Raw genomic sequence first — 15,403 nt, forward strand, 5'->3', positions numbered from 1 at the left:
TAGCAACAGGGCACTTAGAAAATCATAGTATGATTAGGCAAAGTCAACAGGGTTTTATGAAAGGGAAAGAGTGTTTGACAAATCTATTAGATTTTTTTTGAGGGTATAACTAGCAGGGTAGGTATGAGGAAACCAGTGGATGTAGTACATCTGGATTTTCAAAAGACATTTGATAAGGTGCCACATAAGAAGTTTTTACACAAGATTAGGGGTAATATATTAGCATGGATTGAGGATTGGTTAACAGATAGATAACAGGGTGGGAATAAACTGGATATTTTGGGGTTGACAGGTTGTAACTAGTGGGGTGCCAGCTGTTTACAACATATATCAATGACTTAGATGAGGAGACCAAGTGTAATGTATCCAAGTTTGCTGACGATATAAAGTTAGGTGGGAAAGTAAGCTGTGAGGAGGACACAGAGGCTGCAAAGGGATATAGACAAGTTAAGCAAATGGGGGAAGTGGTGACAAATGAAGTATAATGTGGGGAAATGTGAAATTATCCACTTTCGTAGGAAGAATAGAAAAGCACAATATTTTGTTTTAAAAAGGTGAGAGACTAAAATGTTGATAGTCAGAGGGATTTGAGTGTCCTTGTACTCAAAAATCTCAAAAAAAGTTAACATGCAGGTACAGCAAGCAATTAAGACAAACGGTCTCTTAGCCTTTATTGCAAGGGGGTTGGAGTACAAGAGTAAGGAGGTCTTGCTACAATCATATAGGGCTCTGGTGAGACCACACCTGGAGTACCGTGAACAGTTTTGGTCTCCTTACCTCAGGAAGGATGTACTTGCCTTAGGAGGAGATGCAATGAAGGTTCACTAGATTGATTCCTAGGATGAGAGATCGTGTAGAATAGGCCTATATTTGAGTTTAGAAGAACGAGAGGTGATCTTATTGAAATGCATAAAATTCTAAGGGGGATTTATAGGGTAGATGGCAAGAGGCCGTTTTCTCTGGCTGGAGAATCTAGAACCTGGTCATAGTCTCAAGATAAGGGGTCAGCCATTTAGGACCAAGATGAGGAAAAAATTCTTCACTCAAGAGGGTTGTGAATCTTAGGAATTCTCTAGCCCAGAGGGCTATGGATGCTCAGTCGTTGAGTATATTCAAGACTGAGATCGACAGATTTTTGGACACTAAGGGAATCAAGGGATATAAGGATCAGGCAGGAAAGGGGAGTTGAGGTAGAAGATCAGCCGCGATCTTATTGAATGGCGGAGCAGGCTCGAGGGGCCATAAGGCCTACTCTTGCTCCTATTTCTTATGCTCTTAAAAGAGTTGCTACAGCACCATTGGTGGTGGTAGGGCGCAACTGGAGTGACAATTTTACATGGACGAGAAAATTACAACTAGCAGTGATTAACCTCGGGAGCTTTACAAATAGCTGTAACATGGATTTGCCTATCAAGACTGCTGGAGTAGTGGCTTTAAAAGGTACAGGTCAGGGTAGCAGCTAAACATCACAAGCGTGCTCCAGAGTACCCATAAGCAACACCAGAGGTCTGCTAGTGCTAGCCATTAGTCAGTACAGCCCTACATTCTGGAATTTTCCCCAAAACTCACTTGCTCTGCTATCTCTCAGACTGCAAAATTCACCTAAAAATCATTTTTTTTCAAGTTACTTCCCACCCAGTTCCTCCTCTTCCAGCTAAAGTGTTCATCTGTGAAGGGCTCAGAAACATTCTTGGGAGAAGTGGCTGTATAAATGCAAATTGTGCCAGAGACTCAAGTTTCAAATCAAAGTTTTAAAAGTTCCAGTATATTGCCTACTTAAAGATGTGTTACTTGACTGAGTTAATATGTTTCTCCCGGTTCTTATATAGTATTACAAAAATACAAATGCAGACATCTTGAAACTGCAAAACATTCAACAGAACAGTTTTCCAGTTTTAGAAAGGCAGCAGTGATTATTTCAAATGCCTACTATTGTGATTTCATGCCAAAAAACCCTGCAGGATCGCTCATTTGCTTTAAATAAAATGAGCAAAATAAACTCAAAATATAACCTATGATGCAGTCTTGTAGAACAAAGTCATATTCCAATATTTTAATGACTATCACATACAATCAAAACAACTTTTTTTTCTAAACCATTTTTCAATCACAAGTTGCCCAAATATTCTTATTTGGTAAAGAACAGAGAATGCCACTGATCACAGTATGAGCTATACCCTGTTGAAAGAAGCTACCTTCAATGAATCTTTTTTATAAATTCATTCATGGGATGTGGGCGTCGCTGGCAAGGCCAGCATTTATTGCCCATCCCTAATTGCCCTTGAGAAGGTGATGGTGAGCCGCATTCTTGAACGGCTGCAGTCCGTATGGTAACTTATTTACATGGACTTGAAAATTCATTATCCACAGTGCATAATTGCTGTAGAAAGGTAAGTGCGCACTTTAATAGAATCGTGAAAAAGGGAGATGGGAAAGAGAATACGATCAAAGAGGAAATATCAGTGGAATGAAGTAACACGTTTAAAAGAAATATGAGACTACTAGATTACTGAGGTGATCTTTACATCAAGGAAAGAAATTGAAGTCATTAGTGAAACAAAGAATGCGTCTAAGACAACGAGGGGCACACCCAAGGATAAAACGAGAGATTGAAAACACCAATGTTCATCTGCTTTTCTTCAGTTCCCCTACTTTTCTTTGATTCTATTGAAAAGTTTATTCATCTTTCATTTTTCCAATTACGAAGGACCTAGTCCAAAACGTCCACTGTTATCTCCACAGATGCTTAACCGTGTTTCCAGCATTGTGTTTTGTTCCGGCTTTTTAGCATTCCCCTTTATTTGCGCTTTATTCATATTAACTTCGTTTATATGGAGGTAAAGAAAAATATTAATTTTATTCGGCATCACTTCTCAATCATTCTTTCGCAATCTGGCTTGGAGAAGCCGTCAGCCAGCACTCAGTTTGTAGTCAGCTGGAGTCGCTGCGCCCATGGCGTTTCGAGACAGTCAAGTGTTCATAACGCAACTCTCAAATTGAAGCAAAACAGATGCTTCTGCACTGACCGAATACCTCGGCAGTTAACAACCGACAGATGAATAAACCAAAATAAAAGCAAAATACTTTATTTCAGTTAAATAAACCACTGCTTTCCCAAGTTTTATTTACTGGGAAAAACATTTCGAAAGTAGTGAAATTTAAAGTGAATCGCCCTTTGTGTTAATGCGGTTGCGCGCAGAGGGATATGACTTCACCCCTCACGTTTCAAAGGCTGAACCTTCAGCTCAGCACGGAGCCCACCCTGTGCCCGAAGTCCCGCCCGCACGCAGTGATTGGTGCGCCTGTCCGTTGGCTCGGGGTTGATCTGAGTGTCAATCACCTGCCGAGACTTCACGCGTGGAGACTGGGGGTCCCTGGCGCCGTCAATGGAAATAGCAATAAACCTGCAGCGGGTCGGGCAACCACGGCTCATTTCCTCTTCTCCGACCTACTACACCCACCGAGCGGAACGAGCTAAGCAGTTACATCACCCTATCTAAACGTCTTTTAAAAATTTAAAATTCAGACTTCATTCACCACAGCCCCAAAACTTTAAACCGAAATCATAGAATCAGACAGCACAGAAGGCGGCCATTCGGGCCATTGTGCCTGCTCTTTGAAAGCTATCCAATTAGTCCCACTCTTTCCCCACAGCCCTACAAAATTTCCCGTTCAAGTATTTATTCAATTTCCTTTTGAAAGTTGCTATTGAATCATCTTCCACCACCCTTTCAGGTAATGCATGCCAGATCATAACTCGCTGCATTAAAAAAAACTCTCATCTCCCATCTGGTTCTTTTACCAGTTACCTTAAATCGGTGATGCAGTTTACATAAAAAAAACAAAATTCAAAAAGAGACATTAAACGCGATTGGCTTGCTCTCAAATTTGTGGCGGAAAGGTACGGAATATATAACTTATTTTCAAATGTGAATTCAAGTTAAAAATACAAAGGTCAGCTCCTCCTGCAATGTTCAACTCAAAAGTGAGGCGTTTTTTGCAGCCTCATCCTCTCCCGAGCGGGTTGAGATGAGACAGCGCCGAGTGTACCTTAGTTATGGGTCCGTGGGTTGACAATCTTAACACTTACCGACTGACTCGGAGCGAGTCTTGGTGGACTCGGTGGCTGCAGCAGGGGCTGTCTCCGAAGTGGAGTCCGGTTCGGGTCGGTTTCTGGCTGGCAGAGGCGGCGGAGTCAGCGAATCATCATCTCCTATTGCAATGCCGCCGATGTCAGTGCTTTCTGCCGGTTCAAAGGCTCTGGAAGCCAGGTTAGGCGGAGGCACCGAGACCACAGGGGGAAACACGGGGGCGTCGCCGGCCCCGGGTTTGAGAGGACCAGAGTCGTTCGATGCTCTCTCCACACCTTCGTGGGGAGAATCTTCTAAAATGTCGTCTAAACGAGCCGAGGACGAGACGGAGGGAGACTGCCATTCCTCTGCCATGGTTCTGGCTTAATTCTTTTTAAAATCCTCAGGCCTTATTCTTAAAAGAAACTGAACTGTTCGCCTTCAGCTACTTTATGGACTTCAAATGCAGAAGCGTCGCTAATGCCTGTTTCAAAGATTGAGAAGTGCGCCACCAGACTGAGGCGGGTATTATGGAGTAGCGAAGCAGAAGAAAAGCCCTCCCCACTTTCCCTGCGCGGTAATTATAATAATTAAAAATGGCGTGGCAGTGATTCATAGAAACCAAACAACGCCGTGCCTCCGGAGACAACCTAACCTTGATGAGGTGAAGGAAGTGACTGATGTAGCATCCAACCAATAAGCGAAGCGAACGGCAGTGAAACGTGTCGCCAATGGGTGACTCTTAACCAATGAAAAACAGGCATTTTGAAATTAAAAGTTGATTGGTCGGAGGGGTAACTGTTGCCCGCCCTTGTAATCCTGCGCCACAATTGAAGCGGATTGCCTTAAAGTGCAAAGAGGCTACCAAATCCTCATAATCAGCGTAAAGTACTCCCAAAAACCTAGGTAATCCAGTGGGGATTCAGAGTAAATTTATTACGACTGCCTTAAGGAATATATGTGTTTTTGTATCTGTGATGTATGTCACAGATTTAAGTTAAATTTTGCACTCCATAAAATTGATGATGGTTTTCTTTTGTATGAAGGAAAAGTGAAGATAGTTACTTTATATCCCAGTGAGAAAGAAGGCCTGATTTTTTTAAGGACTAAAACAGAAAATGCTGGAAACACACAGATCTACGGGCATCCTGTAAAAAGAAAAGACAGGATGTGTGTAGATCCTGAGAACTGGAGAATGGAAGAAAAAGACATTTAACAGTGTTAAAGAAAACTGGGAGAGGGAGGAGAAAAAAAGGTGAATGTCCAGCATCAGGAATGCTGACATGACAGTGAGGAGGTTGTGGCATTTGTTGTTAAATTCAGTTAGTAACCGATTAGTAAAGGCTGCACAGCTTCAAAATATGATTTGGATTCATCAGCCATGTTATTACACTACTTTCAGTTGTCAATGATACAAGCATTTCCAGGTCAGACGGATCAGTTAGGAAGCTTCCTGTGTTTAACTGTGGAAACAGTTACACTAATAGTGATACATTGCCCCCTTAAAAGAAATGAACTTAAATAAGAACACTTCAACAACAAGATTTATACATCAATCTTGAAGTCCAATTGTTCCAATATTATTGTTAGGGTAATGCGATTGTTATTCATACTATTCATAAGAGCCATTTCCATTTTGGGGGGGTGGGTAAGGATATTTATATTTTTATATATAAAAACCACTAATTAGAACCAAAATAAACAAGGTCAAATAATAATTTTGTTTTCCTGATGGAGGATGCATTCCAGTCCCTGCGGTGCCCACCGGTCACGGAAAGCCTCAAGCGTACCGGCAGACACCGCATGCTCCTTCTCCAGGGCCACCTGGGTGCGGAGAATGCTGCAGAAGAGAGATGTTTCAGTGGTGGTGCTAGCTATGCGTCTGTCGTGGCTGTGGTCTATTTATTGTGAATTAGCTAGATAGCTCCACTTGTGTGTAGGTAACTGGACTCTGATATTTGTGCAAATGATGGTTCTGTTTCTGCAGGTGTCTCCAGTTTCAGCTAAACACTTTCCCATCTTCAGTTCTTACATTGTAGGTTCTGCTATCCAGTTGCTGTTGCACTTTGTGATGACATTCATTCCCCTTTTCCTGTTAGTTGAATTCTGGCAACTTCTTTGCTAAGTTTAGCAAGCTCTTTGGTACCTTTATTGTAGAACCAGTCCTGTTGGCTTGTCTGAGGCAAAGTTTCAGCCTTTCAGATGTCACCTTGCTAAGAGTGCCTTGGATTAACTGCCACATAGTCTTTGATCTGATGAGCTACCAGTCAAGAAGAGTGAGATAAATGTCCGAGCCAGACGCTTTTTGTAGGAGTGCCTTTACAATTTTAAGTGTTCTCTGAGTTGCCATTTGACTGGATACATTGGCAAATTGGTGACATGGCTAAACTAACTTGTGCAAATTGTTGGAATTCCCTTGAGTTAAGTGCTTCCCCATTGTCTGATATAATCTCTTTTGGAATATAATGGCACCCAAAATGAGCTCTCATTTAAGGTTTGACTTTGTTCCCTCTTTTAAATCAGTTTCAAAGAATCAAGAGTAACAGTTAAAAGATGAGAGATCGTATTCTATTTTCGCCCATGGCCTTATTAGCGTTTGGTGGCTAACTACATCTTGTTTTGTGAGTTTTGATGTAGCTTCTACCATCATAATGCTCTCGTAATTCACCAGCACAAGTGGCATATTTTGAGAACTGATCTACAACCACTTAGATATATTTAAACTCAATGCTGTACACCTTGTTGTTCTTGCAATTTCTAACAATCGCCCCAATTTTAATGGGGGCTGGGTACGGTGCACGCAAGCACCAAAGTGGCTAGATCTACTACCTGGCTGGTGGGCGGGAGTGGGAATTATGGCAGCTGGAGGCCGCAGCCGGGGACACGTGGGTATGATCCCCATAGTTAATGGGGGGGAGGGGTCTCAAGGCGATCAGGGGGGGTTCTACCGCGATCGGGGTTTAGGGAGGGGTATCAGATGCGATGGGGGGGGGGTCTTGTAGCCGCAATCAGCGGGGGGTGTTTTCTAGACACAGTTGGGGAATTAGGGGTTTCTTATAGATGCAATTGTGGGGAGGGGGGGTTCCACCGCGATCAGGGGGTGGCCTGGACTGGGGAGATCCAAGGACTCCTTGCAGGGCCTGGGGGAGCACTTCTGCTCCTCTTGGCCCACAAAGAATTATCACATAAGTCATTTTTTAGCACTCATCTTGGCCTCTTCTGGCCAGTCGCGCCTCCTGCCATGCTGTGGCTGTCAGGTTGCACGCAAAGCGAGACATGACGTTAAAATCACATCGTGGCACCGATGATTTCATCGGGCTGTGACTTTTGCATTTAAAGTTGGCCCCGCCTGCCTGGATGAAATGGCGCCAGGCGGGAATGGAGGGTCCTCAAGTTGGTAAGTCAACGTGTCCTAATCTTAGCCCCTCCCACGCACCATCCATGCTGGGCGATGGGGGTTAAAATCAAGACCAATTTCTCTTCTTTTCCCCAATGGTTTCATTTATGTTTTGAACACAAACAGTAAAATGTTAGAATCTTGAACCTCTCTGCCATTTGGATCATCAAACAGTCTTAGATATACATTCTCAAGTAAAACACTGACAGTAGCACCACATCTTGCTTGTTACTTATGAGCATGTAGGTATATAATTTGTTAACGTATTGGTCTCTGCAGAGCACAACTTTAATGGAGAAGATGTGATCTTTGTCTGAGTCTCAGTTAGTTTCAAGGATGTAGCTGCTGTTTATCTCTGTTTATTTCTGTTATTTGGACACTTGGCTGAGAAATGGTTCAGTTCTTTATATACATTACATTTCTGATCCCAAGTTAAACAGGCTCCTTTCTTTCAGGTATGACATTTTCCACAATGTTTACAGTCTATTTCAGGAGCTTTCAAAAAAATTTTGGGCTTCATGTTTGGAATCACTTTCTCCATTTCCTTACTATATATTGCAAATCTTCCTGGATACTTATTCCTTTTAGCTTTTTGTTGTCGATTCATTAGCTTTATTTATGTCAATGTAAAGTTTCAGTGTCTGTTGTTGTTTTTCTAAAAAATCTCTTCCTAGTATCATTATTTTGTATCCCAATAACTCTTCTGTCTCAAATTCGACTTTCTTCTAGAACCCCATCATTACATATCCTATTTAAGATGCAGAGAGTCACTACATACAACTTCATTGTTTCATCAGGATCTTGGTCTCAATTGTTGAATATATAATGTTCATAGGTTTCATTTATTCTGTAATGTACAATCTTGCTAAGCAGAATCTATATATCCATCATACTATCATCTGGCTCAAACTGAAGACCATCAAGTATTTTCAGTGCCTCTCTGCTCTTGCAGATAATTAGCATAGCACTTCTGATTTCTTTTGCCGGTTTCATGAGTCATGATGCAATCTTGTAATTGCCCGCTATTTTTTTAAAGCTCTTCCAATTGCTGCCAAGATGACTTGCCATCTCTAGTTTTGCTGGGAATAGTATATTTTCAATAATAGGTTCGCTGCCAGATCCAGCAGGTAAGTGCTTTTCCAGCACTGCTTGTGGGACATGAGGAGCAGCAGTGCTTCCCCTGGCACCTCAAGCACATCTTTTGCAGCCATCTCTCGCTCCCCACCATCTCTCGCTTCTCGTGATCTATCGCTCCCCGCAATCTCTTCCCCCCCACCCCCGTTATCTCCCTCCCTCGTCGCTGCCACACTCCGAGCCTCCCCCCACCGACCCCCCGGTCTTCTCGATTGACGGGGACCGTTCCCAGCTGCTGCCTTGTACCGCAGGCTTTCCCACTTGGCTGGCCAGCTGCCAGGTGGGAAACGGAGTAAAAAAATTCTAATGAGATCCTGCCATTAAATTCAGCTTGACCTCCACCTTCCCAGTATTTCTGAGTTTCCCGGCCGCTGACATGCACCCCCGTTCCCTCCCTACCTCCCCGGAAATATTGAGGCCATAGTTCCAATCAACAGGTAGCCACAATGAATATGCATCAAGTCAGTTGGCTGAAAAACCCAATGGAAAAAAGGGAAAGTGACTATAATTCAGCAGAATTTAAACCAAAGTACTGCAAATCCTTAAAAGAATTATTTTTATATAAGCCTCCGGTTCTCTCTTTATTTGGAGATGAAGATATGTAAGTGTCTGTTCCCTGAGAAGATGTGAAATATATTACAGATTGGAGTAATGGTTAGCTATGAGTAATGCAAACACTCATCAAAGGCATGTTGGTTTCTGGTTTCTACAGTTGTTGATAAATTCCTGCCTAATATCGCGTGCCGCTGGCAATTGGTTGCCGCCTCTTCAGTCTCCTCGGTGCCATCGCTATGATCAGGGTTCCACCTTCTTCCTCTTCATCTTATATAATGTTTGACACCCTTACCGGACTGTAATGTAGGGCTCCCTCTGACTTATCAAGCAACAGAAGCGGGATTTCAGAATACCAATGCTCCATTCATTGAACCCATAGTTGCTCCCAGTCCTTAGATGACAGAATAGTGTCATCAACTATGGTTGACATAGGTAATCTTGATCTCCAGCAACCATCTTAACACATTGTTCTGGTTAAACAATACAGCTTTTTTTGATCGTCAGAGAGCATAAGAATCCTTGCAGCTTTCAAGGCAGCACGCATTCACATACAGAATGATGTGACAGGCATTACTTACAAGCTGCACATTCAAAAAATGAAAATCCTGTTGATGAAATTTAGGGCATATTCAGGGGGGGCCTTTAATGCCACATGGGTAGCGTCAATTAGACCTAGGACTTGGGAAATCTGTCCCTCGTTAAAATTCATGTGCTCGCTGTCTCTGCTTTGGTGGGTCATTGGAGAAGGATATGAAATTTGCGGCCCACCTGAACAGGGCTACCAACACCTATTTAATGTAATGGTGCATTGATGATTGATGTATATCACCCATAGCTGCCTGGAATCAACCAGTGGCATAAACATTTAGAGTCACTGACAACACTGTGACCCTGGTAGAAAAAGGCTTTAGATCTAGTACCAACTGCTGGCATAACTCACCTATGCATCTGGAGGAAACCACAGCCTTCTTACACACTGCCTGTGGAAAAATCCATATATGACCTCCTTGATTTGTTGATCCTCTGGTGTATCTACAGATCGGATGTTCCCTGCATACATGATAACAGATTGTCCTGGATTCCAAAACTCTCCTCCTCCATGTCCTCATCATTCTCTTCTTTTAGGCACAGGAACAATGAAATCCCAAGATTGAAATCCATTACTTCCCTAAAGTTAATTTAACATTTTTAATTCTGTGGAGTTTTCAATAGACTGAATATTGGCAGTCACTTCCAGGCTTTAACAGTCTGCAGGCTAACTGATAAATGTCAGCAATGTCCTCCATCATGCTTTTGTGTCTCTGGGTCACCATACTGGTCCCAACACTGCCTCTTTCTAGTGACGGTGTTTCCTGGGTGTGGGAACTTGACACAAACTAAGGGAAATCCCTGGAAGAAGAATGCCATGCTCTCCCTTCATTTACATGAGGCAGGACAGGCTCAGCCTGGCCAACAGCAATCACAGTCAGAGCAATCAGAGGAAAATTCTGACAGCCATTTTCTGTGGGGGGAGGTTTTGGCAGAAAGCCTCCCCACCCTATTTTCCTTTACTTACATACTCTGTACTGCCCACGGCTGGGTGGTTTCTCCTGGAAAGTCTAGGCCATAATATCAGTACTAACAATTCTTAAATCAATAGAATTCTATGTGCTTTTCTACTTTTCTTTGTCACCATGCCTCCACTTGTTGCCCAAAATTGTGTGTCCTTTCAAACCTACTTTTGTACTTCTTGGCACTCCCTCAGTGGCAGGAGGTTATGAAGTGCTAGCTGGTGCTTTCCTCTAGGAGCCTTTTGGGATAAGGTGTCCTCATCTGAGGCGCCAGAGGGATCTGTTGCACGATGTGTCAAACTGCCGTTGCAAAGCAGTCTGGTCCTAATTACTTTCTGCTACACGTGTAAGCACCTCAGAGGTCTGGCAGGATGCCTGGCCAGAGAGTACACATGTGGCACTGTTCTAAGAGACAGCATTGTCACGCACACTTACCAGGCCACTAATACTAGCCTCTGGTAATGTTTGGGCACTGATCACTGATCAGTGGGAAAGCAGACTGTGTGGTACTATTTATATCACTAAGGTCCTCACACACACACGTTATCTTTGTGTCATCAAAAAACGTATGGATTGCTCTTCCGATGCATTCATTCAGATTGCTGATAAAGGTGGTGAAGAGCAATGGCCCTGACATCGATCCCTATAGGACTTCACTAGTGACTGGTTCCTTATCCAACCCAGAAACTGTCCGCCAATACCACAAGACACAACGTTGCTTAGGAGTCTTTCGTGCAACATTTTGTTAAAGCCCTTTTTAAAATACACAATGTCAACCAGCTACCGGCATCCACCAACTTTGTAACTTCCTCAAAAAAATTCAACCAAGTTGGTGAGACAGGACCTTCTTTACCAGAAGCAATGCTGAGATTCCCTAATAACCCATATACTTTCAAGGTGGTCATACACTGCATCTCTAAGGATCCCTTCTAGCAAATTGCCTATAATTGAAGTCAAACTAATGGACCTATAGTTTTCCAGTTCTGACTTACTGACCTTTTTAAATAATGGCACCACATGAGACTCACTCCAGTCCTTAGAAACAACCCCAGACCCCAGCGAGCTATTAAAGATATGAGCAAGTGGCTCGCAGAGCAGAACCCCCATTTATTTCAGCAGCCTAGCATGAATGCTGTCAAGAACAGCAGCCCAATCCATTTTGAGATCACTAATTCTAGAAAGGACTATATCTGCAACTACTTTAACACATTCAATTATAGAATTTCCACTGTGTTATATTAGTAGCACCCAGCATCATCTTCAGTAGTGAAGACTAATGCAAAGTAGTCATTTAATACCTCTATCACATACTGGGACTCTACTTGTGGAATCCTTCAATGTCTCCATACAATGCTTAATGGCCCTCTGACTCCTACCATAGCTAGAAAAGACCTTTGTCCTTACTATCACATCTATCCACTATCTTCTTCTCCAGTATCCTTTTCGCACCTGTGATGGCAGTTTTCGTTGCCCTCAACTGAGTTCAGTATCTTTAAGAAAGAATGAACTGGTACCTTTTACATCCACAGGACATCCCACGTGGCATTTGTCAGTATTAAATTAATTTGTTATTAGTTAGTTTAGTTGCAAAAACAGATTCTGAATCCTTCTGCAAAGTGTTAACTGCATCTTCAATCCCTACCGCACTCCCCATTTAGTATCTGCAAATTTAGCAACCTTACAGTTAGTTTCTGCAATATATGCATACAAGAAGCAAGGGTCCAAGCACTGATTCCTGCTCTTCCTTCCCCCATCAGACTGTCCATACATCACTCATGAATATTCTGCTTCCTACATTTTATCCAGTGTCTCATCCAGTCCCATGTTCTATCCAGGATTCCCATGGATTTTAGTTTTATTAGTAATCATTAATAAACCTTGTGTAGCTTTCTGAAAGTCCAAATAAACAATATAATAGGGAGTTTCATTTGTAACATCCTCAAACAAGTCAAGGAGATTTGTCAAGTAGGACCTTCCCCCTCTTGATCCATATTGTCTGTTTCTTCTTAATATTGTTATAGAGGTACCCCTCCAGCCTATTTCTAAGTATGGTTTCCACTATGTTTCCTTGATATTGATTTGAAGCTAATGGGCCTGTAGTTTCTGGCACATCCTTGTCCCCCTTTATAAATGTCAGTACTATGTTTGTTTCCTTCCAGTCCTTGAGGAACTTGTCGGTATCCGATAAGTCTTTCATGACTATAGCTGGTGTTTCACAAATCCCCTCCCTCATCTTCATCCACATTCTAAAATACCATGGGGAAAATTTTGAGGCCTCCCACCTGGCGTAAACAGGCCAGTGGTGCCCCAAAAATGGAATATGACTTACTGCCCCCTTCTCGCCAACGGTGTGGCTGACACTATATTTCTATGGGCCTTCTGCTGAGTGGCAGGAGCACCCACCTGAGTCAGATGGTAGGCACTTTTATTATGTAAATTCGGGTCTAATGACATTCATTGGACCCCAATTGCCATTTTAGGGCTCAGCTGGACGGAGGATGTGCCTTGCATGCTCCGCCCAGTTTTAATTGGCAGCCCAGCCAAAGGGGAGGCCAGAAGGTAAGTTTTAATTTATTCTAGTGGGACCAGGAGGAGCAGGAGTGATCCTCCTGGCTCCACAAAAATAACCTGGGCAGTGGCAACACCAGGTCGCCCCCTTCCCGAGAACGGACTGCTCCCCTGGACCTACCTTTTTCTGGGCCCAGAGGACAGCCGGTCTGTACAATATTTCAGTGACCTGAAGCTGTCACATTGCCCGGGGGGCTTGTTTTCCGCCAGCAGCTCGCCAATGAGGCCCAGTCCTCACAACGGACTGGGCCTCCTGTAGGGACTATCGGACAGTCAGCTGGTGCACTCAAGTAGCCGGCTGCCAGAATACCAATGGAAAATTCTACCCCCATTTGATTCAGGGGATTTGTCAGTTTTAATGTGATCTTTACTGTGGTCTTTAATATTACATTAGGTTGCAAGTTTTTTGTTTAGTTATAATTTTTTGGGGATGGAATTTTTTTACTTGTTAATTTGTGGGCTGCATGGTTTAGATACAGAGTAAAGTTCCATCTACCCTGCTCCAACCTCAACCTCTTAATCCCCAACCTCAAAAGAGCACCCCCAACACTAATATAATATTTCAATTTTTCAAACCATCTCTCTCCAAAATAGGGTTAAAACACACCTCCAAGTAGATTAGGCGCCATGAGAACAGAAAGATTTCATGTTCAGTCCCTGGTCTATGCCAAGTTAGCTAATCTTGGCCAGGTTATTAGAGGGAGTGCTACAACTGGCTTCATTGTTCCTGTGTTGGGGAGAAGAATATGAGGCAGACTTCCACTCTTGACTGCTGGAAAGTGTACATGTGTGAACATAATTTGAGGACAGATTTGGGTTTGGCTGTGATGCCCCATGCCCCAATAGACAGCTAACAAGTTAACACTCATTTTATAAGTTTACACATGAAGAATGGCTATTTGGTAATTCTACTGGAGAGCTGTTGGTGCCCATTTAACCAAAATTCACCCTTCAAAAGAAGAGAAAGTAGAGGGAAGAGAAAAAGGATGTCTGAATACTGTATGAAATCCATACAAGGTTTTATTTAGCATATGGCTCATTGTATTAGATTTACTCTGAATTTTATTGTGGGAGTTGCTAAAAAAAAATCACTTTAATTTTCTAAAACGTGAAAAAAGCTCTTTTTCAAATACAGATTGCCTCAAAATAGAAACAGAAACATCCACTATTTAAACACAACACTGTAAGTTGGGTAGAAGCAGGAACCTTTGACGCAGTCCCTTAAATCCCCAAACCAACTCAAAAAGGCTCTTCCATGATGATCCTCCAAAAAATTGACACAATGATAGTTATCTGATGTTCTTACTACTAACATATACTATTGTACTACTGTTCCCATATATATTTACCATAAATCGTTTCAAGAATCCTTAACTCAGCTGCTTCCAATCTTGGGCAAAGGATTTTTCTTCCTGATCCAACTTTCACTGCCATATTAAAAAAGGCAGTAGAGAAACAACTAACTTCATAAAGCCCAATCCAATTTTCTTTCTGAAACAGTAGTGTATTATTTAATTGATCTTTCCATTTATTGGATGTTATATTATAGTTTTTTTTTGTGGGGAAAAGTCATATTTAGAATATCAGTTATTGCTATGTCTACCTCCAGCTAACACCATATAATCTTAATAGACTAAATTCTAGAAAGAAAAGAAAGAACTTATATTTACATAACGCCTTTCATGACCTCAGGACGTTCTGAAGCATTTTACAGCCAAAGGAGTACTTTTGAAGTGTAGTCATTGTTGTAATGTAAGAAACACGGTAGCCAATTTGTGCACAGTAAGCTCCCACAAATAGCAATGTGATAATTACCAGATAATCCGTTTTAATGATGTTGGTTGAGGGATAAATAATGGCCAAAATTTCCCTGCTCTTTCTCGAATGGTGCCATGGGTACTTTTTGTCCACCTGAGAGGGCAGACGTCCTTGGTTTAACTTCTTATCCAGAAAGTGGCACTTCTGACAGTGCAGCACTCCCTCAGCAGGGCACTGAAGTGTCAGCCTAGATTTTGTGCTCAAATCTCTGGAAGTAGCCTCTATTTTAGTTTCCTTTTCCAATGGATCTGAATATCCTGTCCTGTAACTGATGCCTTTCTCTAAGCCCATTCTTCTAGATAAAGTATTTT

The 15,403-nt window shown here is 42.4% G+C and overlaps 1 protein-coding gene across 2 annotated transcripts in view; it reads right to left on the reverse strand.

Annotated features, from left to right (window-relative positions):
- The window catches only part of LOC137324571 (reticulon-4-like), an 88,598-nt gene extending 83,886 nt beyond the window's left edge, over window positions 1–4,712 (reverse strand). For both annotated transcript variants that reach the window (XM_067989011.1, XM_067989010.1), the window contains exon 1: window positions 4,091–4,712. In XM_067989011.1, coding sequence (XP_067845112.1) covers window positions 4,091–4,445 — 355 coding nt within the window. In that variant the 5' untranslated portion in view covers window positions 4,446–4,712. The remainder of the gene's footprint in view (window positions 1–4,090) is intronic.
- Window positions 4,713–15,403: the final 10,691 nt, after the last annotated feature.

Source organism: Heptranchias perlo, chromosome 8 (genome assembly GCF_035084215.1).
Source record: "Heptranchias perlo isolate sHepPer1 chromosome 8, sHepPer1.hap1, whole genome shotgun sequence".
Lineage (NCBI taxonomy): Eukaryota > Metazoa > Chordata > Chondrichthyes > Hexanchiformes > Hexanchidae > Heptranchias > Heptranchias perlo.